Source organism: Cupressus sempervirens, chromosome 3 (genome assembly GCF_028749045.1).
Source record: "Cupressus sempervirens isolate cs-2001-9-10 chromosome 3, ASM2874904v1, whole genome shotgun sequence".
In the NCBI taxonomy this organism is placed as follows: domain Eukaryota; kingdom Viridiplantae; phylum Streptophyta; class Pinopsida; order Cupressales; family Cupressaceae; genus Cupressus; species Cupressus sempervirens.
Genome location: NC_143120.1, coordinates 339,176,271 through 339,200,903, shown reverse-complemented (window position 1 = coordinate 339,200,903; position 24,633 = coordinate 339,176,271). Strand labels below are relative to the sequence as shown.

Below are 24,633 nucleotides of genomic sequence, written 5' to 3'. Positions count from 1 at the left end.
GATTTCATTATTTGATGATTTAGAATTTTCTCTTACATTTGAAGCAACACGTATCTTGTCATATTAGAAGTCTTCATGTGTCTTTTGTTGAGTTATTAGACAGAAAATATATCTGTGTGATTTTCCTTTCTGATTTATCATTATCTGAGAGACTGAGACTAGGTTATGTGCAGTGATGTGACATTATTTGGAAAATGGATAAAATATGAGATGTGTAAGTATAAATCATAAACAAGAGTGCCCTGAAAAATAAGATAGAAACTGACTGAGTCTGGAATTCTTTCCATGTTCATTAATATTTCTTTGAAGCGGCGGTGGTTGGCTGTAAGCAATCCTGGTTTGCGGGATCTTATCACAAAATGGCTTGGTACAGAAGCATGGCTCAAAGACCTGGATCTTTTGATGGGGTTGCGCGAACATGCCACCAATCCAAAATTGCAAAGTGAATGGAGAAAGGTCTGTACCCTTAATAATTTCTATCTGCTTCAAGTGTTTCTCATGCATGCCGTCTCTGCTTAAGCAACTGCATACTTTACTTCCTAAATTCTTTTACTGATTGTATGCCATTTGTGCATAGTAAACCCAATTAAGCATATATGTACAAGTTGATTATTTCAGGAGAGCTCATCTATGTGTTATCAACATTTCTTTATGTTAGGTTCATCGACTAAACAAGAGCAGATTAGCTGAGTATATTGAAGAAATAAGCGGTTTGAAGGTACATATAAAGCTATGTCTTCCATTTGCCTACTTGAGACTTCTTTTTTATTGATTTTGTGTAGGATAAAATTTTGGCCTAATGAAGGAAATCGCTTACAATGCAGCTGAGCATTGATGCAATGTTTGATGTTCAAGTCAAGCGCATCCATGAGTACAAGAGACAGTTTCTCAATGTATTGAGCATTATTCATCGCTATGAGTGTATAAAGGTATGGAACATGGATCTGCTATATATTCAATATGTAAATTACATAGATGTTGAAAAATATTTTTCCTTGTATGTATACTAGAGTCAGTATATAAAATATTCTTGCAGATTTCTGTAAGAAATGCTGAAAGTTACTGAAGTTTCAAATACTTATAGGATAAAGCCCTTTCCACCTAGGCCATAAACTTAAAATGTTCAATGCCGGGGAGCCCATCATACAGCTGCAAATGATTTCATAAATAACACATATAATGGTATTGGTAAATGGGACTTGATATGGAGACAACTGAAAAGAAGGGATGTCATGGAGGTTACAGTCTTAAAAGTATATAAAATATATGTTGTTACTTTTGATACATGAAAAATGTATTTAAAATTATGATGATAAATCATGGATTTATGTAATAAATTAATCTACCACAGTGCAACATGTAATTCAAGCTCACATAATATTAGCAACACAATTTAATTGTTGAGAAAGAGTGACCATTGGATCTTAGATTTCATACTTCTCCTTATAAAAGACTGTGTTACTTCTGTTGTTTTATTCATTTATTTGTTTTTTTGGGGGTTGTTTCATACACATATTCTCTTAGACTTTTAGGAACTTGGAAAATAAGTTCCAATGCATGACAACTCAGGAATTTAGAAAAATGAAACTTAAAGTGCAAGAACCTAGGAAGCCTTAACTGACAGTTGTCAGATTTTCAAAAATTATGCAAGGGCTTAAATGACTTCAATTCATCTCCTCCTGCTTTTGGATGTTCTACAAATGTCCTATAGCTTCTAATAGTTTCTAACAACCTCCACCAATTTGTATATGTTTCTTCACATAAGCTGAGTGTTGGTATAAATAGGAGTCTTTCCTACCTGGTTTCCTCCTTTGTGGTGTGAACAAGACACATTATCTAATTGGTTCCTAGTCATGATCTTTCTACACATGTTCACATGTTGTCACATGAAATAGGATTAAGATGTTGGTATGTTTGTCATTGCCCCAAAAGCTCGAGCTTTCAACAAACGCCACAAACACCAGACTTACCCATATCTATGAGAGGCGGTTAAGCCAACCCCTATGGAAGTGCTGACCACCAAGTCAACAATCTTCACCTCAGCACCAACTGAGGGTTCCGCACCAACGGAATGAAGGAGACCTCTTGAGATTCGAACTCATGACCCGAGGCTTTGATACCAAATGTTGGTATGTTTGCCGTTGCGCCAAAAGCTCGAGCTATCAACGAACGTCACAAACACTAGACTTAGCTAGATCTACGAGAGGCAGTTAAGCCAACCCCGAAGGAGTTGCTGACCACCAAGTCAACATTAGATACTTCTTACCATACTAGTTATTCCTATATGTTAAGCTTACCTATATAAGCTAAGTTGCTGGTTTGTGTTTGCGTTCAGATTCATCTTTGAAGAACCGGTTTGTCATTATGGCAAGATTTTGAAATGGGGTTTGGGTTTGTTGTCCAAAAACGTAGACACACACACACACTCATACATAGCATGAATTGAGATTACAATGTCACATATTATCATATAAACAACAAAAAGGAAAATTTAATCATATATCTACATTAAGTCCCGTGATAAATTTATAATTAAATAATAATATAATATTATCAAATGTGTTATGTATTAAATTAAAGTAATATAATATGTATTTTAAGATTAGTTTACATATTTTGCATTGATAAATTGAAATTATAAAAAAAAAATCACACATACTACTGTAGACAATTATTTCAGACATTGGTTTTACTTTCTATTTAACTATTAAAATATCTACAGGCTCTGTCCTTTTTGCCTTAAAAAAATTGGTGAATACTTCAAAGTTATATGGCTTTATTAAATACCTAATCGTCTCCATGCAATTGTAGACATAATATTTTCACAACTATTATAACAAAGGGATAACTGCAAACAAATCTAAATTGAGAATGTGAACGATTATTTTACCTCCCATAGTGCGGATTCACAAACCATGACATTTACATTGTCCACAAAGTGTTTTTCATGAATTGTAATCAAGAGTGAGCGTTTTGGGTGTTTTTGAACCAACCACTTTTTACCCCTTATTTTATAATACATTTGAGAATAGAACGAGCTGAACACATGTAAATGCTCCAAATGAGAGAGATGTGATGATTTTTTATGTTTTCGGTAAACAAATTTGGACTAGCTCAAGGGTTCTAGATGAGAAACTTTACTGTGAATAACCATTGCGTAGACATATACTATTGGTGAACCCTAATCTTAACAAAGTGTTATCCTAACCTGGTGCAAATTGGATCCAAGTCAAGGCATAAAACCTATGAACTTGGTAATATAGCATATAAGTATGGTTTCATATACCCTTCATTTGACCTCCTTTGTGCTGTAGAAGCACTCTTACCGCCTCTTCCTCTGTCGTGTAAAGCACGCCTTCATTTCGCTCCGTAGCTGGTTCCTTTGGGCCTCACTCCTTTGGTCCCCCAAGGCTTTCTAGTGCACCCTTTTCCCTTGCAAATTTACAAAGTTGAGACTCAATCTTGTAAACTTACATTTCAACCATACCAAGTTTCTTTTTGAAATGATCAACCTTCACTTTAGGAAGAGCTTTGGTGAGAATGTTAGCAGTTTGATCACTTGTATTAATATATGCAACTGAATAGCTCTTCTTTCCACCATGTCTCTTACGTAGTGGTAAGGTATTTGTATATGCTTGGATCTATCATGAAATATCGGAATCACGGATAACTTGATACAACTTTGGTTATCACAGTGAATAGTGGTAGGTTTTAGAGGTTCACTGAATAACAAATGAAATCTAATGGATTGTGAATATCTTATAGCTCTAATCAAATAGATGCTGAGGAGGGAGTTTATAGAAGCAGAATTGAATGCAGGGAATCTATAGCCTTGTACCATTACATGCAATAGAAACTGGCCCAATTCCTGTAGTTGCAAAGTTTCGCCAGCATATTGGCTATCTTCAGTAGTTGAAATAAATCACTTAGGATAGCCAACTTTAAGTGTGCGGTGGTAATCAATTTCATACCCAAGCCAGGTTTGAGGAATGAACAAGTATATCTTTCTTAATGTGTATTGAAGAATTTATAGAGATGGAGAACCCTCATCAAACAGGGGAATGGGTTGTTGATAGAAGTTATGGAACAAATGATCGCATGAGTGCTAATTTGAAATCCATTAGTGCTTGAATGAGGATCATCCACTCAAGGTTGCACAAAGGTTGTTCTATGGTGAATTGTGGAAGGAACTAAGTGTGCTTACAAAGTCTTCGTGTGCTGGTCATGATGGTCCAGGTTGCATGTCAAACTGAGAGTGCTTAAGTGATTGTTGAAGCCAAGCTAGAGCCTGGACGTTGGATGAAGTGGTTAGCATCTGAGGGAGGGAGCTATGTATTGTTGGCACATTATTGATGGAGCTTGGTCCGCTTGAGTTCACCATTAGTAGCATCATCGTCAAAACATCGAACCAGAATGTCTACAGACTAGAATGGAGTGTGTGATTGCAGATGAAGCTTGTGATCAGCTCTTACCCCCGCTCCAGTTTAAAAGGACAGAAAGCTGGACGGTTTTGTACTCAACATGCTGATGGGAAGCAAATTAGTGACATAGAAAGACACACATTTCTATTGAATTCAGAATATGTAATCAAGTAAATTGCAAGGGTGCATGTAAGTAGCCTATCAGTTTTGGGTGACCCATTTTTTGATTACTATGTTTCTGAATGGTGATAAGCGGTTCCTTATGTTTAGAACCATTTGACCTTATGTTCAATTGTTTATGATTTGGATTCACGAAACTTAACTCACCCTTGAACTTAACCAAACTAAGCTATTAGTTAGTTTGGCTAGATTTAGGGGCAGGACATTATAAAATGTTGTCAAATTAATTTTTTTAACAATAATATATTTTTATTTAATATAGATTTATTTATGTTATGATGAATATTAAAAGCTTAAATATTAGATTTATGATTTAATATATAGAATTTTAATCATATTTAATTTTTAAATTTTTCATCTATGGGCACAAATTCGAACCATGTAGGTCCCCTACATTGTCATTTTGGTGAAAATAATTTTTTAAAAGTTTTTTAAAATTCTTAATGCCAAAAAATGATCCAAATATTTTGGGGATGCTTTTATGTTTCATGGGTAGATTGGGGACGTTTCAAGTCTCCCCTATGTATTCTAGGGACAGATCGCAATTCTCAAATGTCATGGAATGTTTCCTATAGTTTCCTGCTGGTCTTTTAAATCAGGGACGGTTGGGGGATGTTTTGTTTTTGTCCTGCTGTTGCTGAATCATTTCAGGAATGGAGAACAAGTCCCCTAGGGACATGAAATGTGTTTCCGTTTAACATATATTTTTGAACCTTTGTTTAATCATATTGCAATATATTTCAACCATTCTGCCAAATAGGGAGCATATGTTGGAAAAGGTACAATTGCCCATTATAATTTCTGAGGAAGTACCTTTGTGAGATTTTAAGTGCTATGAACATTGCAAAGCTTCTTCTTAGATATTAAAAACGTTTACAGTTCCTCTGGAGCGTATAGCTGGATGAACTCTATCAGCTTCTATTACTATTTATCTGAAATGAATTGTTTTCATCAAGATATGTTAGCATTGGAATATTTTCTAACACATAGAAAAACATAAATATATATATCATTTTTGATTAGGATGAACAATAATTAATTTTATTATCAGATTGATAAGAGCATGCTAGAGTTTTTAGGTAATAAAGAAGGTACATGATTTAAAATATGATGAGGCCGATCTCCATGTCAGCAGTTGGCCACTCAATAATATTATTCTCATATGTCTAAATAGCTAATATTTTATAAGAATTATTGATTGGCTTGCAAAGTGCAAAGACCAAAAATTTGGTTTTAACTTTTATTCTTTGAGGAAGGACAGGGATAAGCTTTGACCTTTTAGCATTGTGCTAGTTGTGACTGATTTTTCTTGTGTTTGGGAGTTTCCAGATGTGATCGTTGAGAGTGCTTGCAAACATGTTTTCTTGACTACTTATAGAGCTCATGCTCTGGACTTTACTAGCAAAAATCACTTTTGGAAATAAAATAGCAAACCAAAAGATATATTTTTTTCAATTAATTTGGTAAAATTGGGTTAGGATTAAAGAGGAATTAAGAAAACTTGTTCTGGATATCTAAAATGGATTTCTTGTATTAAGTAGCTTGGTTACATTATGTTACGGATACTCCAAAAATGGTTATTGCTTGTATATCATTTGACTTACACTTTAAGAAGTGCTTCATTTTGGCTTGATTTGTGATAGAAGTCACATGATGGAACTTCTTTCTAAAAGTAAAATTTTATGTTTAGAATCTTTGGTTCTTGAACAAATGTGTAAATTGACCAAATCTTCCTTTTGAAAAATGAACATGTCAATGTAACATTTTTTTCTAGGAATGACTATCAATACTGCAGCGTGTGACCAACAAGGAAACATATGATGATCCAAATGTAGATCTTTTGAAAAGTGAATATTTCAGTATAGCAATATTATCCAGGAGCTGATTGTGTATCTATGCTGCAGAATATGACTGTTGAGGAGAAAAGGAAAGTTGTGCCTCGTGTATGTTTAATTGGAGGAAAGGCAGCCCCAGGCTATGAGATTGCAAAAAAGATAATTAAACTTATACATGTGATCGGTGAAAAGATCAACAATGATCCAGACATTGGTAACCTTTTAAAATTGGTAGGCACTTTGCTGCAGCTCTGTGAATTAAGATGATATTCTAGCTGGAAATTATCCTTTCTTGAAAATTTAGAATGGTTGCAAGAGATCTCTGCTGGTGTATAGGAGTGCTTCAGAGTGCACTCTTTGGAATAGATGTATATTTTTTATTTCCTTTCTAGCACCTGGAATCTCTGACTTCTATTTATCATAAATCACAAATTCTTTGAGGCCCTCAATATCAAGTATTTTTTGATTTCATGTACAGATAATTGTTATTACAATCTAATTTCCTTGTTACAGTAGGTGCCTTTGAGTTTGGTCAGTTTTCCATTTCTTTTTGCCTCAAATGTGTTGCTCAATGAAAAGACAAACCTGACATATCAGTAGAGTTTTGAACTTTTAGATCTTGCATTCTAGGTTAGAGGTCCAATTCTTCCAGAGTATCTTTAATTTTTAGGAGTTATTGACATTTCTTGTTCATGAGTACTGAACTAATAAAATGATACTACTAGTTTCTTACTCCTAGGGCTTAGAGCATTCTAGCTTCTCTATCAGGTTTGGTGCCATTATCTGCATTTTGACTGAACTTTGACTTGAATATCTGATCCATTGTCCCCAGATATTTTTTTTCTGTTTAATGCTGCATTTTTATTGTGTAATTCTTTAACTACTGACTGTTTTTCTACACGTGAGGTTAGAAGAAAAGTGCATTTTTTTTTCTCAGACATAGACATATGGAAAACTAGTGTATTTGCAGCTCACTGAGTTCGCAGAACTCGAAATGCATTCTCATGTTTGTAACCTTTGTCAGGTTATTAATTTTATAGTAGGGTTTGATGCATTGAATTGGTGTTAATGAAGAACTTTGGTTGTATCATCTTATTTCATTTTTTTTGTTGCTGCAGGTATTCGTTCCAGATTATAGTGTTTCTGTAGCTGAACTGATAATACCTGCAAGTGATTTATCACAGCACATCAGGTTTAACGCCACTGCAAACTCCAACTTCAATGTTATCGTTAGTAATGTTTGGTGACCATCCTTTTCTTTCATGAAAATTCCATTTTCTCTAAGTGATGAAGAAGGAAAATTCCAGAATGTATCAAGTCCACAAATACAATATTCCCCTTTAGCTCACTCATCTGACTTTCATTACAGTTTTGAATGTTATTCCAACAATTTCTTGAACGAGATAGAAGCAATCATTGTACATCATGATAGTAGCTTGACTTAAGGTATTCAGCTCTTTAGTTAGCTTTAATGGAACAATGGCTGTGTATAGTAAAAGAGCATCTCTTGCAACATGATGTTACTGTAATACTATCTTCCTCTTTTGTGATCACCAGGTAGTGCTTGATGCACTATCTCCATTCACAGTATTACTGAAACAAGATCATTCCCTTTAAAACTTGTGGATAGCATCTCACATTCCAATTGTAATTCATAACTTTAAATTGTAATTGTTAAATAGATCTTTGAGCAACTCTTATACCTTTGCAATCTTGGCATTCCATACTAAATATTTCCTTGAGGCATTTTTAACAAATGTTTCATGCCTTGATTGTTGTTCATAACCTATTCCAAAGTTGCCACTTGCATTTCCTTGGGAGTTTTCCTTGCAACAAGTTCATTATGTGTATATATGCAGCGTTGGCATGTCATGAGGTCACATTTTGTCAAAGATATCCCATGCTTCGACAGAATATTCTACATCAATGTTTCCACACGGCAATATGGACCTCTGCTTCTTTAAGTCATAAATAAACATTTTAACATTTTGTGTATAGTTCCACCCAATTGCATACAAATTGATTTTCTGTATCCTCTGTACTCGATGAATGTCTGTTCCTGGATTTGAAACTTCTACTTTACATAGGCAATGAGGAAATTTGCAAACGTTGTTGAATTCATTTTTACACCTATTAATTACATTTGGTTGAAATGTTCCATGACCAATTCAACAGATCTATTTTGTGTGTAACTTGCTACATGGCATCCCTCTAAGGCATTCTAAGAATTAATTTACGTCCTCTGTTTGGGATTTCACCTTTTGCAGTAGTATACACAGGAGTATTTTCCCCTCCAAATTCAATTCAAATCATGTCTATTCCTTATTTTAATAAAGTGCAAGACAATTCTTTGTTCTGCAATAACACTTGTATTAATGTTTACACTCCTATAGATGATTCTATTTGGGCAGATTGCTAGTAGAGCAGACTTATAGATTTTGGTGTGTCTTCTAATCTGCAATCTAAGCCTCCCTTATACCTAACTCAAGGGGCATGTTCATTGAATGGACATGTCCCTCTCTAGGTCAGCCTACTACAAAACATGATTGTTTCCTCAAGATTGGTGCCCATTCCAAGAGTCACTAATGGTTAGTAACTAACAAACCACACTAGCAAATAAGAAAGCTTATAAAAGCCACAAGGAAGATGCTGATCTGTCTAGAGGGGACAATATGTTCTAGTGACCAATACTTAAGAGAACTCATGCATGCAGATTAGACTAATTTGAAAATCAGAACACTTGTCTTGTCAAAGTTATAAGGAATTAACACTCCCTCTTAACTTGATAAGTGATAGAAACATAACTCGAAACATCAATAGAGATGACTAAGCATAGATATACACTCTATATCTTTCTAAATTTCAAGCATGATGTATCATTATACAAATGATACCTGAAAACACATCATATTACAAATCTTGTAATATAAGTTATCACTGGAGTTTGTGATCAAATCACTAAGCATCGTTTGTAATACAAACTATCAAATCACCTAGGCTTGTAACACAGGGTGCTTGACAAGGCTTGTGATATGAAGTATTACCTGAACTTGTGATAACAATATTGCATAGAATGCAATACTCAGGATAAAGACTAGAGAATAATTAAATTCTCCCTTTACCCAAGTTGTGACATCTGGAGTTTTAGAAATGTCACTGTCACAGCATGATCTTGATTTCGTCCAAGATCTAGATTCTACTAGCAATCCATTACTAGAATGTCTTACACAAGATAAAATCCAGAGAATAATTAAATTCTTCCTTTATCCAAGTTGTGACTCATAGGCACACAACATGATCCTGAATTAAGGTCTGCTAGTACACTAGATAAAATTCAAAGAATAATTAAATTCTTCCTTTATCTAAGTTGTGATTCATAGACATAGAAATGCCTCCATCACAACATGATCTTAAATTCATCCAAATCTGCCAATAGTTCTCTACTGGTTAGAACATTATCTTAGAGATTGTCACTTCTTATAATGTCTTTATACAAGTGTTCATTATTTCAGAGATCGTCACTCTTAAATAACAAACACAAATGGTGAAGCCCCATATCAGTCAATATCCTGACAATAATATAAATTATCATAAGAATACAAAACAATTCAATCATGTTTGGATCTTTCTTGAGATGATCACTTTCAGAGAGGTTTGACAGGAATACCTGTTTTCTAATTTCCAGTACTTAAGGATAAAGTCTAGAGAATAATTAAATTCTCTCTTTATCCAAGTTGTGATTCATAGACATCGAAATGTCTCTTTCACAACACAATCTTGAATCTATTCAAGATTTTCTAGTAGTCCTCTACTGATTTAAAATACCATAAGATCATTTGCTATTACTGCAAATTCATGTTGGATGATTGTTTTCTATTACTACAAATTGATGCTGCAAGATTGTGTGCTGAGAAATGCTTCCACACCATGATGTTTATAAAGGTAGGCCCATCAGATGGTTGATTACTTTAGATTTTCCAGACTCCTACTGGATATCAAATCTTCCAAGCTCCTTATTCAAGGTTGCCTTGATGAGATGTCAGACTCCCTCTGAATCCAAAATTCCTTCCTACAAGAACATTCTTCTGAAAAAAAATCAAGGCACATACTCTTCTTATAAAAAATACAAATGAAAGATATTATAGACATAAGGTAAAATAACCAAATTAAGAGCTCAAGTACAATAGATACTTATCTTTCCATCATAACCTTGATGAAAGCTTTTGTACTTTACGAGTATACACCATCTTGACATGGTACACCTAGCCTGAGTTTGTATAACCTAGATCTTGGGGAGTCAACTTGATCTTCTAGGTACTCTCTTTGACATAAAACCTTCTTATAAGATGATACTTATGATTCTCTACTACAAATTATTTGTTACTCAGAAATCAATAAAGCACGGTCTACTCCCTCTGAGTCAAGATTCACCATTGTAGATCATTTAGTTTCTCCTTTTGTCAGGAAGGCATACCATGCTAATATCCATGATCTTAGTGTCACAACATGATGTCACTTTATCCATGTGCATCTCGTCTGTGATTCTATCCATGAGTTATATTCATTGATGAACTCCCTCTAAACAAAATAATTGAGTTTGTCTAAGATGATAGAATTATTTGTTCTTATTCCAAGGTTCCCTTTTATAGTGGATCAAACTTATTTTGAATGAGAGTTTCCTTTCAGTAGAGTGGCATTCGGCTTACTCACTGTAAATTCTCCAAATGTCTCCATATCTAGGAACTGACAAACAATTCCATATACTACTGATCACAGAATGGAATTCATCAATCAACCTGGTATGTCAATTAATCATTTGCATTACCACTTATCTTCAATCATCCTCTTAATTTGGTTATGTTTTATTGGTTTTGCACGTTGAACACTACTAGATGTGTACGACCATTGATTGAGTGTTGTTTGACAAATCTTAGTAATGCTTTCTAATGAACTTGACATTCCCACTAGCTTGTATGGCTATTATTATAAGAGTTCATAGCTCTCAATTAATCTTTCATTAACTAGTCTTTTCATTTTGCCTTGATAAAATATCTTCCTTTAACCGATAATCTTTAAGTAATTTCCTTTTTATGAAATACTTATGTAATGAACAAACCATACCCTTAAACAATGCAAGATTTTATTTGAGAACTCTTGTTTGTGCACTGGATGTGATATTACTCATAGTAATTCATGTTTTCCGCCAATCAGTATTCCTCGTCTACTATTGGTTCTAGCACAAATATTCTCATATTATCATCTTATTGTTAGGTGTTGGTTATTTTATTTCTTGACAACATTGAACTCGAGAATTTGTAAGAAATTGAAGTGGGTGTAGTTGTCCAGTGATGGATTTGCAACCATTCACCTCCTAAACATGGCACGTTGCACTTCTCCTCTTTCATCGTTGCTCATTAACCATTATTTGGCTCAGGTCAATTGTCAATTTTATGAGTTTTTCCAATCCTCCAGCGTCTCTATTTCTTAGTGGGTTTCTCATCCACGTGATCCATCCATCCTTGGTACACACAATCTCTTCCCCTCGATTGCCCTTGGAATTTTTTCTGACTTGCTAATTGTATAAAGATTGACTCATCGTTGTAGTAGATGGGCTCTGTACATGCTACCCTAATTGTTTCCAGATGTCCAACTAGATTTTATCTTTGCTGATGTTCTCACCCTCTCACAATCTCCATTTGACTTCTATAAATCATATTGATTTCATTACAGATTTCCAACAATATATGTTGCTTGATTAACTGTGGTTCGCTAATATTTTGGTAAGATCTTATCAACTTCCACGGCTAACATGACCAGTACATGTCCAACAATAAGGGGGCAATCATATCTGCAGTAGTTTTGTCAATGATCTCCAATGATGCCTATCTTAGGCGAAGAATTAGATTTATGACATTTATTTCTTATCCAATTTTATATGCAAGTGGTGAAGCCATTACTTAACATCATTTATATTATCCATTCCTTTTGCGATAGTAATTACTCTATTTCTCTGAGTCTTTTCAGTTACTCTTCATCACTTTCATATTATTGTTACTCTTTACCTATGTGACATGATATTTCCAATAACCTATATAATTTGCGTGGATTCCTTGACTTGTAATAAGTGGGTGCCATGTTGTCAACTTTGACTTCGAGTGCCTCCAAAATTTATCTGTTGGAGCTCCTACGCCTTATCATGGATCTACGATAGTCTCCATATAGAGAGGTCACCACTCTCGATGGGCCCTTTCACCTGATATATATCACCTCCCTTTGTCGCCTCAATTAAAAAACACGTCATTTCATATTCTGCCCTTACAAGGAATTCATCATCTATAATGTGATCATAGTCACTCTCTCTTGTTTCTCCTAGAGTTTCCATATTTATCTCCTTATCTTACCCAAGAAGGTTATCTAGCAAGCGATATAATAATGCAGACCGTGCTATTTGTAGAAAGACTTGCAGAAAAATGCATATCTACTAGTGACGAACGTATTTGGGATCATCGTATCAGATGACAAACAAGTTACTGGGAGAGTCTAATGTGTGTAGTGCAGAGATCATGAATGTGACAGAGACTAATTTGTCAAGATGACTGACTCCCTTTTCAACTATTCACATGCTCTTTGTACTAAATGTCAGAAAATCTCATTTTCTCGCAAGATCTCTCTCTTACACCTCTCCATAGTAGAGAAATCCAAGAGCATAGTTCTTTGGAAGGGGAAGAAACTGCGTTGCTATGCAACAACTATATTGGGATATTGTTTCTTCAATTTGCTCAAGCAACATCTAATTGTATATAGGAGCTTATGTTAATGACTGTATTTCCATCTGTATCCAAGTATGCTTTAGGCATTGTTAATATTTTATATCAGTAACATGACTTCTTTTATTTCTACCTCCTCTATCCTCTCTTACATTTGCAATCTGGCTTTGGTACCATATTAATGTCAGGGATCTTCTGCAAATGTTTACACTCCTATAGATGATTCTATTTGGGCAGATTGCTAGAAGAGAAGACTTATAGATTTTGGTGTGTCTTCTAATCTGCAATCTAACCCTCCCTTATACCTAACTCAAGGGGCATGTTCATTGAATGGACATGTCCCTCTCTAGGTTGGCCTACTACAAAACATGATTGTTTCCTCAAGATTGGTGCCCATTCCAAGAGTCACTAATGGTTAGTAACTAACTAACCACACTAGTAAATAAGAAAGCTTATAAAAGCCACAAGGAAGATGCTGATCTGTCTAGAGGGGACAATATGTTCTAGTGGCCAATACTTAAGGGAACTCATGCATCTAGATCAGACTGATTTGAAAATCAGAACACTTGTCTTGTCAAAGTTACAAGGAATTAACAACTTGATCTCGAAGTTCAATAGGGATTCTTCTACCTCCTTTCTGAGGTTTCCTTTCTCTCTTTTCCCTTTAGGATAGGTTTTTTCATCTTGTCATTTACGTTTTATTATTCACATTTATCTTGCTTCTAGTCCTATTAATCTAGTCTCTAGTTTTGTACTTTTCTGGACTTTAATCCACACTCTTTCTAAATGAGACACACACAACATGCTGTTGTCTCAAATCCGCGCTGTAAACCTGAACTTGCATAGGCATCTAAGACAGTAAGCTAGCAGATTCCACCAGTTCGTCATGAGTAGTTGCCCTTTCATTCTGAATTTTTAGAATATTTTTATCAATTTGTAGCTTAGTGCTTTTCTCTTTAAACATCTTGCTTTCACTCTTCAGTTTTATATGGTTAACTAATTGATCACCTAGCTCACTAGAGTAATAGTTTAGTGATGTGGCTCAAGGGCTGATTGATTTGTTAGGATTTCATCAATCCTTGATGGTGGTGAATCCCCTTCTCCACATTTTATTGATCCTAACACAAAGCTTTCATCATCATCTTCTCCCCCTTCGTCGACTCATAATCCATTTGTGAATATGGAACCATTACTTCTATCTTTTCCCCTAACCAAAGGGCATGTGATATGGACATGATATTTACACCTTTGGACACCTCTATTGTGAAGAGCCTTCTCCTTTGTACATCATTGTGCAAATTAATGAAAATGCCATAAGAGGCATCATGGTTGATCTCACGTGTAGAGTGGATGTCATTACAAAGGAACTCATCTTTATTTGTGGGTTGCACTGCATGAGATATGATGAGTGTCAGGTAAGCATTCAATCCCATGATGAGTTATCCCTTTCCCCTTTGGCATCTACTGCTTTGATATTATTTGTGGGACATGTTAATGTGAGTTTTATGCCACAACAACATACATAATCAAAGAATTAACTCTCCAAGATGAAATGCCAAATTTCCAACTCTCTTTTGAACAAGGAAGCTCATATGTTAAACATTGTATATGGATTGTGTGATCAAATGAGACAACCCAAAGGTTCCTTCCAATATGTAATGTCCTGTTTTCTAGGGCTTTAAAATTTGATATGTTGTTAGCCGATCATGTCTCGGTCCCATGGGCTAAAGGGATTTCTTAGAGAGCATAATAGCGTTGGCTTAGGTAGTTCCAAGTTCTGTGCCGATCAGGGTTGTTTAGAGGGATTTCTAGATATTTACTATTTATAGTAAGTCAACTGGCTCAACATTGTTGGCATTTTAGTGTTGGACTAAGAGCAGCTTCTCGGGACCTTTCCAATGAACTATCACACATGATTACCCAAGTCCATATGATTAGTAATTTTACAGCTTGAAGATTCAAATGCTTTATCAATAAAATGACTATTAAACATAAGCTCATTTTATTAAACATTACTTTATTATTAGAAGAGCACTTTATTCTCTTAAGTGGAAAAAAGGGACATTAAATAAAGGAAGGAAGAAATGAATGCGAAGAGTCACTAGGTTGGGCTTAAAAGAGGAAAGTGAGCTCATTTGCAGGAGGTTTGGTTTTTGATTTGGATTTCATTTTCTCTCTTAGAGCGTTTTGGAAAGCTTCAACTTTTAGTAGGTGAGAGGACGAAAACCCTTGAGTTTGGAGGCAATAGATGGAAACCCATTGTCTGCTAGAGATATTACACGAGTATGTCACTTGTGTTTTAAATCTTATTTCATATTGTCCAATCTAATTGCAGCTCTCTGTGTATAAGATTGGATTTGGTTATTGTATTGCTGTGGATCAAAATGCAATAACATTTCTGAGATTGTATTTTTATGTGAATATTTTCTGTATTTGTGCTTGTGCAAATCTGAAATTTATTTCATAAATTTATCAGTTTAATATTTCTGAAATATATTTTCAAAAAATTTGGGGCAATATCCAACTCCGGATAGTATTAGGGTTGGTTTTCTTGCCATCCTATGAGATTTTGTGAGTAGCAAAATTTAAAGTATTTGCAGCTCTTGTAATGTCCTCTCTAGTGGGATTAGCTTGGGACAATTATTATATGTAAACGAAATGTTCGAATTAAACAATAACAAGACTAAATATATTATTCTACGCTCTAGATAGGGTTTCCTAACCCTTAATTATTCAACCATCTTTTCTTGAGTGCATCCCTTAAGGTTCACATATGCATATGTTAACATCATCAGAATATTCTAACCATTATAATTCTCATTTAGCCATTCATACAGAGTTGTATTAATCTCTCACACTGACAAAATATCCATTCATATGAGGATCTAACCTTTTGTTAAAGTTTTGATCCATAAATATAGATAAACAAATAATAAAAGAACATAAACAATATACAAAGAACACAAAACATTTATCCTTGGAAAACCCTTCTAGAATGAAGGGAAAAACCTAGCCACACCAACAAAATACCTCTTTTATTGATAATAAACTGCAAGTGTACAATGCCTTTTGCTTGATGCGAAATATATAATAAGTAGGGAGACTTTTCATATTACAACAAAAGGTCTCTTTTAGTCACTTCATATTTTCACAAATACAACACTTCACATTTCCACATGCATGCCTCTTCGCATAATGTATGACACGTCTTTTTACATAATATTAACTTAAATATGATCACAAATATCTCTTTCAGCTGAAGATGACCATAACGGTCATAACAAACATATTTCTGTCACACAGTTAGAGATGAAGATCTCTATTGCAGCTACAAACTTCAACAACTTCTGCACTGGCATTGTGAGATTCAATTCATCACTTATCTAGCCATTCATAAGGGATTTTACAAATCTCTTGCATTGGCACGATAGCCATTCATATAGAGACAACCCCCAAACCCTACATTGGCACATAGGCATTAATATAGGGAATCAGCATAATTGTACATTGGCACTATAGGAACAAAATCAATCACTTCTCCATCAAAACATTATATTATTTTTTATATCATATTTATCAACTCTTGATAATATCAAACACTTGCACATTATTTCTTTAGATCAATGTAAATTTCTAATAAAAATTACTCTTGTAAATTTCATATATATATATATATTATCATATCCTATTTTAATATTAATAAGATGCAAACAAGCATTAAATAACATTCCTCATATTTTGTAGGGTCATTTGGTACTCGATCCCTTTAATCTCCATGTAGTAAGTCAAATATATACTATAATGCTTATTTCAATCACCCTTTAAACAATGTTTTATAATTTAGATATTAATGTTCTGTTCCTCACGTGATGCATAGGGGTCCACAACTTATGTCCTTAATATACTTTACTTTATTTCCTTTTGTTATTGACTATAGGCAATAAATATACTCTTACTAGAGTTTCCTCTGTAATGCTTCCAATTCCATGTGGCGTTTCAAATGCTAAGAGGGTTTGGTGGGCATGGATAGAAAGGTACTTTATTAGGTCTTCGCGATTGCTCTTCCGGATATTATTTAGATCATCTTTCTTTTGAATTTTGGTAACAGTATGTATCATATGGTATGTTTTCCTAATATCACTATTCCTTATTTATTTATATGTATTATTCATTCTATGGATCGTAGATCGTGACCCTTGACTCACGATTCTTAGTTATGTTTATAATAATTAATTAAATTATTAGTAAATAAGATATGAGTTGGTTGATATTAGAATAGTATATTAAATGTGAGGATTAGGCTAATAATAGTATATGAGAGTGTTCGTTGATTCAATTAATGTTATTTAATTATCATTATAGATTTTAAATCATTCACTTGTTAGTTCATATTTATATTCCTAATATATTTAAGGAGCTAACTGTTGATAGATATGGTTATTCATAATCTATAATATATATATGATAGGGAATCAAATATTTAAAGCAATATTCAAAATAATAAATGTATATATATTTGGAACATGTTTCATATATTTTTGGACCTTGGCTATAGCTTAATTATTTTTGCCTTGAACAGCCACCTTTCACATTTCTTTTTATTCCATTGGAATTTATATTTGATAAATGATTCATCATAATTTATTCATAGTTTTGAACCGATGGCCTTGATGAGCTCCTTGCCACCTCATATTTTGATTGAGCATGCATTTGGGAGCGTTTTTGCATATTTATGCTCCCTCTCAGCGTTGGATTATTATTATTGCTTCTTACCATTTCGGTCTGCTAAATACAAGCAGTGCTTTTGCTTCTTGTCGTGAATCATTTTGCTCACCATAGCTTCTGTTCTTTCCAAGCTAGTATGTGATCATTTACAGGGATCTCTCTAAGAGAGCTGATTACTGACTAAGATATCCAGCATCCTTATACAGGACAAAGGCATAAGACTTGACTTGCACGAGAGAGCTGTCATATTCAGCACCGGTTGGTTGCATTATTTCTTTCTTTAGGATTGCCTATCAAAGAAGGTTTCCTTATTTGTTTCTTTAGTACAGAAATTGGAATGATAATCAGCTTGCATATTTTCTTTCTATTGTCTTTTTCCTATATTGATATAAGAAGGAGCCATCATATTAGTAGAAGAATATGTTCATGAAAGCACATGGAGTATGACTATGCATATTTAATAAATCTTTGTTAGAAATTGCTGGCTCGTACAGGGGTATTGCCAATATACCCTATGAGATGAGCACAATATCTGCATGATAATGGATTAATCTGAAAGGAATTATATTTCCCATTGTAATGCCATAGGCTAGTTTGGCCATAACAAGATGGCAATGTTTCTATACAAAAATCAGATATCACTTAAGGAATCACCTAGGAATTCATCCATGAGGATCAGTATGGTCGAGATGAAGGGTGTGAATGAGAATATCCCAACAAGGAAAAATAAACATAAATTGGTAATAATACTCAAATCTAAAAAACAAGTCAGCTCATGATAATCCATTGTATATTTCTTGTTGTCAAGTTGAGCAGTGGGTGATTAGGGTTGTATGACGCCCATCCAAAATCGTTGGCCAAGTTAGGTTAGTGGCACAATTGCTGTTGTGATCACTAGAGGTCAGAGTGCTAGCAGTTAGAAGTTAGGTTGATTGGATGGTGTCAATAGCCTCGTTAGCTGACTAGCCAACACCTTAACACCAAGATGCTCAGTGGCAGGACAATGGTGTCCCAAGCCTAATCTTAGGGTAAGGAGTGTCTTTCTTGATAGAAAATGTGTGGGGATGCTTAAGGGTCCGCGGTTGGGAGGTTAAGGCCATGGCAATGCTTCTCCTCTCTTCCAGATGCTAAGGCTTGCACAACATAGGGACATTATCAGAATTTTTTTTGGGTATCTATTTTAAGTTTAAATATTTTATTTGATATGTATTTATAGTTGTATATTTAAATTCTATTATTTGCTTACATTGGTTGTCTGGATTTAGTTACATGTATTAATCATGAGATGGAAAAGCAATATATATATATATATATGTTAGTTTTAACTGTAATTCACGTGAACCTAGAATGGGGAATGTTAGTTTATCTTTTAGTTGTATGAATTTTAAGTTATAGTTAACTCGTAATCCCCCTTCATGTGAATGTGTAGAATAATTGCTATAATTGTCACTCCTTTAATACAGTTAATATTGTGAGCCATTACATTTAATTAATGGATAAATAGACTAATGGAAACTAGCATGTTACATATGGTATAAGAGTGTTGGGTTAAACTTTGATCCTTGGGCTCATCACACTTTTAACCAAACATGGAAATTGAAAATGTAGATTTAAATGTTAAGCATGATGTACACCTAAATGACTCACAAGAAACGTTGGCATCCCATATTCTTCTACCTGATTAAGAACGTGCCAAAACATGACTACTCTTACTACTCCATAGCCAAGGATAATGAAACCTTAGCACAAGCATTGCGGCAAATCAATGAAGATAGGGTCAGGTGGACTCTTGCTAGGAAGGGAATAATGAGAAACAAACTTATTAACTCATGGAATGCTAGGCAAACCAATCTTCGTATGATCTATCATAAACCATGTAAGGGGTAGGATAAGCCCAAATATGAAAACAAACATAATACCTAGGAATAGGGTTGTCCAAATTTAAGATATTCTTTTTGTTGTGTCATTAGAAGAGGAAATTTTGTAGTAGTTGCGATTGCAACAAGCAAGTTTTTTTTTATTAAAACAAGAAAAATGATCATTTGGCAAATTCTTTTCTTTTGTTGTTCTTAATGTATCTAAGCAATCAAATGCATCTTCTTTTGAAATCAAATGTGAGCTTAATATTGCTTAGGAAACAATTGTAAATTTCAAGAAACTTAAACTTAAAGCATGGCTAGCAACGAAAACACTATGGAGAATGAGGTGATCAATGGGGCCAACCCTCAAAGCTCCTCGTATCTGTTGATCCAGGTTTTGTGAGATACATAAACAAAATTGGAAAATATGGAAAAGAGAATGAACAAAATGGCAACTTAGATTGGGCTACGGTAGGAGGAGACTCACCCCTTGCTACCTCCTAGGACTGAACCTGAGAAACAAGAGAAACAAGAGATAGTTAGTAACCCATCTGCCAATATAAAAAAGATCAAACCCCCTAGGCTCTCAAGCTCCGAGTCTGGTGAAGACTTTGAGGCCTGGTTAACCAAAATGGAACAATATTTTGAGATTAGGAGCTTTTCTGGAACATCTAAAGCAGTATAGGGAATATATCATCTCTCTAGAGAAGCAACCACTTAGTGGGGAAACACCAAAATAGAGCTCAACATTAAGACTACTGAAATCACTTGGGAAAGGTTTGTCTCCATTTTCAAAAAGCCCCAAATCTTCTATGGCCACAAATCAGATTGGAATCGGCCATGAATCATAATCGAATTGGCCACGAATCGGAAAATTTAAAAAGCCTTTGAAATTTAGAGATTTTAGCAATTTAAAACTTATTTCATACACCCTTTATTGAATATAACTTGAACACACTATAACATCATCAAATAGAAGTTAAACATACATAAACATGGAACATAAATGATTAATCCATCACATACATAACTATGTTACACGTAAAATGTATATTGTAGGCTATAGCTGAAGTAAATAGAAATAATAGGATCATAATGATTCAAATCATAGAATGTATGTAAGATGAAGATCCACAAGACATCAAATCATAAATGTATGTAAGAATCTAAGATGACGATCAATGAAACATATGTCTATCAATATCTGTAAACAAAATGAAAAAAACAAGGCTCTAGCTCAAGCCTCATCATCATCCTCAAGCTTGGTTGTAGCCTTAGCCTTAGCCTTTGAGATCCACTCTGCCTTCTAGAAAGGCATCTCAGGTAGGTCCTAGAGACTATTGAGCCATAACCCCCATATGTAAGATGGGCTTACAAACAACATCGCTAGGGCTTGTGTTTGTGCGTGTGCATGTGTGTCTACCAGTACTAGAAGGTGCTCTTGTTGCCTCGTCTTCCATGGCCACAACCTCAACCTCTCTATCCACCTGGTCAACCCACTCATGGTGTTCCTCAATGAAGTTTGGATCCACAACTTTAGTGAGCCACTCTGATTTTGGATCAATCTCCTCCAGAATGATCAGTGAGGAGTCAGAGCCCAAAATCTTTGCGATCCTAGGATGAAGGTTGTAATGAACAAAGACAAGATCACTCAACCTCTGCAAAGTCAACCTATTTCTTCGCTTCGAGTGGATGTGCTCAAACAGGGATCAACTACGCTCACTTTCAGAAGCGCTTCTTGGCTGACTCAGAATACATATGGCATTTTTGTTGAAGTTTTGGGGTTGTGGGCCCAAACATTTGCCACCATCTATTTGAAATAAGGGAAAACAAAAACAATTAGTCTCATTTACAACTTTAAAATTACATAATAAAAAATTAAAATGCACAAATTATAAGTCATAAACTTAAGATTCGTGAATATATTATTTTTACCTGGCTGTATTATTGTCCAAGCATCTATGGCCATCCTACCAGAGAAAATTGGTCCTTCTTTATTATTGAATTTGTCTAGCTCAATGGTTGCAGCTGTGCTATCATCATCACTACTCAACCTCTGGATCACTATCTATAAGCCGGTGAGAACCTCCTCATCCGCCATGAAGTTAGGATGGAAATGAAATTCTGGATTTAGATAGTAAGTTGCTGCATGGATGGATCGGTGGAGCTGATGCTGCCATCTCCTATCAATGATCTCCCAAAAAGGGACATACTTCTCTTGGACTCCTGCAACATGGGTTCTAATGGTCTCCTTGGCCCTATCCATGCCCTCGTATATGAATCCCATAGAGGGCTTCTCCCAATGAACAGTTCGTAGGAGAGATACAAGGGGCTCAGTGACCTGCATATAATGTAGAAAAAACATTTGAGTCAAAACTTAAATATAAAATTTAAAAAAAAAAATAAAAAAAATCATCAAACAATTAATAATAAATATTAAATAATAAATAGTAAAATACTAAATGTTAAATTGCAAGAAATTTACCTTAAGGATTTCTTTAGTAGGTTTCCAAAAACCATCATCATCAAAGATGCGATTCACCACATCTACCCCTACAGTGGTTGTAGCATAGGAATATGTAATCCACTCCCGCCCAACAAACATGCTTCTCAAATTGTTCCTTGATGTCAACAAGGACTATGATGAAATTCGAGGCAAACCTCGTGATGCCTGGAGGAGCTAACTCCCTACCTCTTGTGTAGTCCCTTATTATGCTAAGGACGAATGAATGGTTCTAGATAAACTTGCATATACTTTTTGCCCTTTCGACACATGATTTGACCCACTTAAGGTTGACAATTTCCTCCAACAAGAGGTCAAGACAATTCGTCGCACGAGGAGACCAAAATATGGTGGGGTGCCTCTCCATCAAAAGTTTACCTACAACAATTTTAGTTATTCAGAAATTCCAACATGTTAGGGAAGTTAGAATTATAAAAAGTTAAAAATTCAAATAAATTTATTTTCAAAACTTGAAAAGTTAAAAGTCACTTGCAGCAACATAACTTGTTGCATTATCCGTCACCACCTGCACCATATATGGTTCACCCACCTCTCCTATGACTCCTCAATAATGTCACATAAGTGTGTGGTGTTTTTCAAATGAGCGGAAGCATCAATGGATTTGAGGAACATGGTATATCCTACAAAACGATGAATTATCATGGATCATCAACAAATTAGCAATCAACAAATCAAAATTTGAAATATTCAATCACGATTCACAATGTATGTAGGAAAGTAGAGTGATCAATCACCTCCACAGGAAATAAGAAAATTGAGGAGTGTTTAATTCCTTCTATCCATCCAACCATCAATCATGATGGTGCAACCCTTTTTGATCCACTCCTTTTGGTGGTCCTCGAGCTCAACCTTCATATTCTCTACCATTTCATCTAAGAGGTATCCACTCAACTCAGCCTTAGTTGGGGCTTTAAACCCCAAACCACAAATAGCAACTGCATCTATCATGTTATGCCAACAAGGAACCCTATCACAAATAGATTATGATTAGAAATTTAGATGAAAAATTATTATGTAAGCTTGTAAAGTGAATCTATGATTAATCAATGAATCATAAAACAAGTAGATATAATCAAAATTTTACTTTAACCTTAAAGAATCAATAAAACAAAGAAAAATGAATCAGTTACCTGGCTGCAACAAATGAAATGTTGCAAAAGTACCAAAATTTGCAAATTTCTTTTCTGGCAGCCTCATGAATCCCCTTGTTCAAACCCATGCCCTCAAGCTTGGGTTGTGAGCTAGGAGTAGTGCGGGGTTGTTCTTTTTCACTCTAGGATGCAATAGGTTGGATTCAATCTCAATATAAGACTGACTAGCACTAGCATTAGCACGAACTGGGACAAAAAGGTAGGCTTGGAAGATCCCTGTCCAACACAACCTATGGATGCGGATGTAGATGTAGATGTAGATGCAGTTGCGGCTATGGGAGCATGTAGCCAATAGCCCTTAACCCTTCAAGTTGCCTTTTCTTATTCAATTTCTCTTGTTCATATTTTTCTAATGCCACTAGACAAGTGCATTTTACCTTGGCACTTTGTTGAGTGCAAATTGTTTGGTGGTATTTATAGGTTCATGACAAAAATTGGTGGTTTGATTCACTTGCTCCAAAAAAATTGCCATGTCTTAATCGAATTGCCAAACTGGTGATTCTTGGAACTTTGGCATAGTCAAATGATTTGACTATGTACAAGTACTGGGAGAAGTTCACCTAGTTGCTATAGTACATTCCCCCTTATCAGCAAGACCAAAATCTAAAAGTTAGGAAGCTCATCATGGGCTTAAACAATAGGATCAGGGAAGCTGTGGATGCCCTTGCTCCACGAACTATGGAGGAATCTCTTGAGAGAACCATTCACCAAGAGCACAAAATCAAGAGGGATGATTCTATTCGAGATAATAGGAGGAAAACTAGCTGAAACACCGATTGTTCAAACCCATGGCCACATAAAAGGTGTTTTAAGAACTTCAATCCCAACAAACTAGAATTCAAGGGAAACAACAGTAAGGAGTTTAAGGGTAACTCCAGTAATAATGGTGGCAACAAATGGAATGAAAAGAAGGGAGTACCTAAAGGATGTTTTACTTGTGGTGGGAACCATAACTCCAACCAATGCCCTTTATAAGTTTAATACCAACCACCAACAACAATCTCCACTACCACCTCAGCAGGCATCCTATCAACAAAGGATTCATGCAGCACTGGACAACCATCGGGATGAACATCAATTGGGTGCTATAGAAACTCCGAGTAAGATATATGGAAACACCTTCTCTATATTAATTGATATAGGAGCAACAAAATGTTTAATCTCCCCAAAA

At 35.0% G+C, this 24,633-nt stretch overlaps 1 protein-coding gene across 1 annotated transcript in view; it reads left to right on the top strand.

Moving 5' to 3' along the window:
* Positions 1-24,633, top strand: part of LOC149566376 (uncharacterized) — a 261,740-nt gene that overhangs the window by 136,631 nt on the left and 100,476 nt on the right. Inside the window, exons 14-18 of the mRNA XM_089819749.1 lie at positions 310-456; positions 659-718; positions 825-929; positions 6,506-6,667; positions 7,555-7,628. Of these exons, the coding sequence (XP_089675875.1) occupies positions 310-456; positions 659-718; positions 825-929; positions 6,506-6,667; positions 7,555-7,628 (548 nt within the window). The remainder of the gene's footprint in view (positions 1-309; positions 457-658; positions 719-824; positions 930-6,505; positions 6,668-7,554; positions 7,629-24,633) is intronic.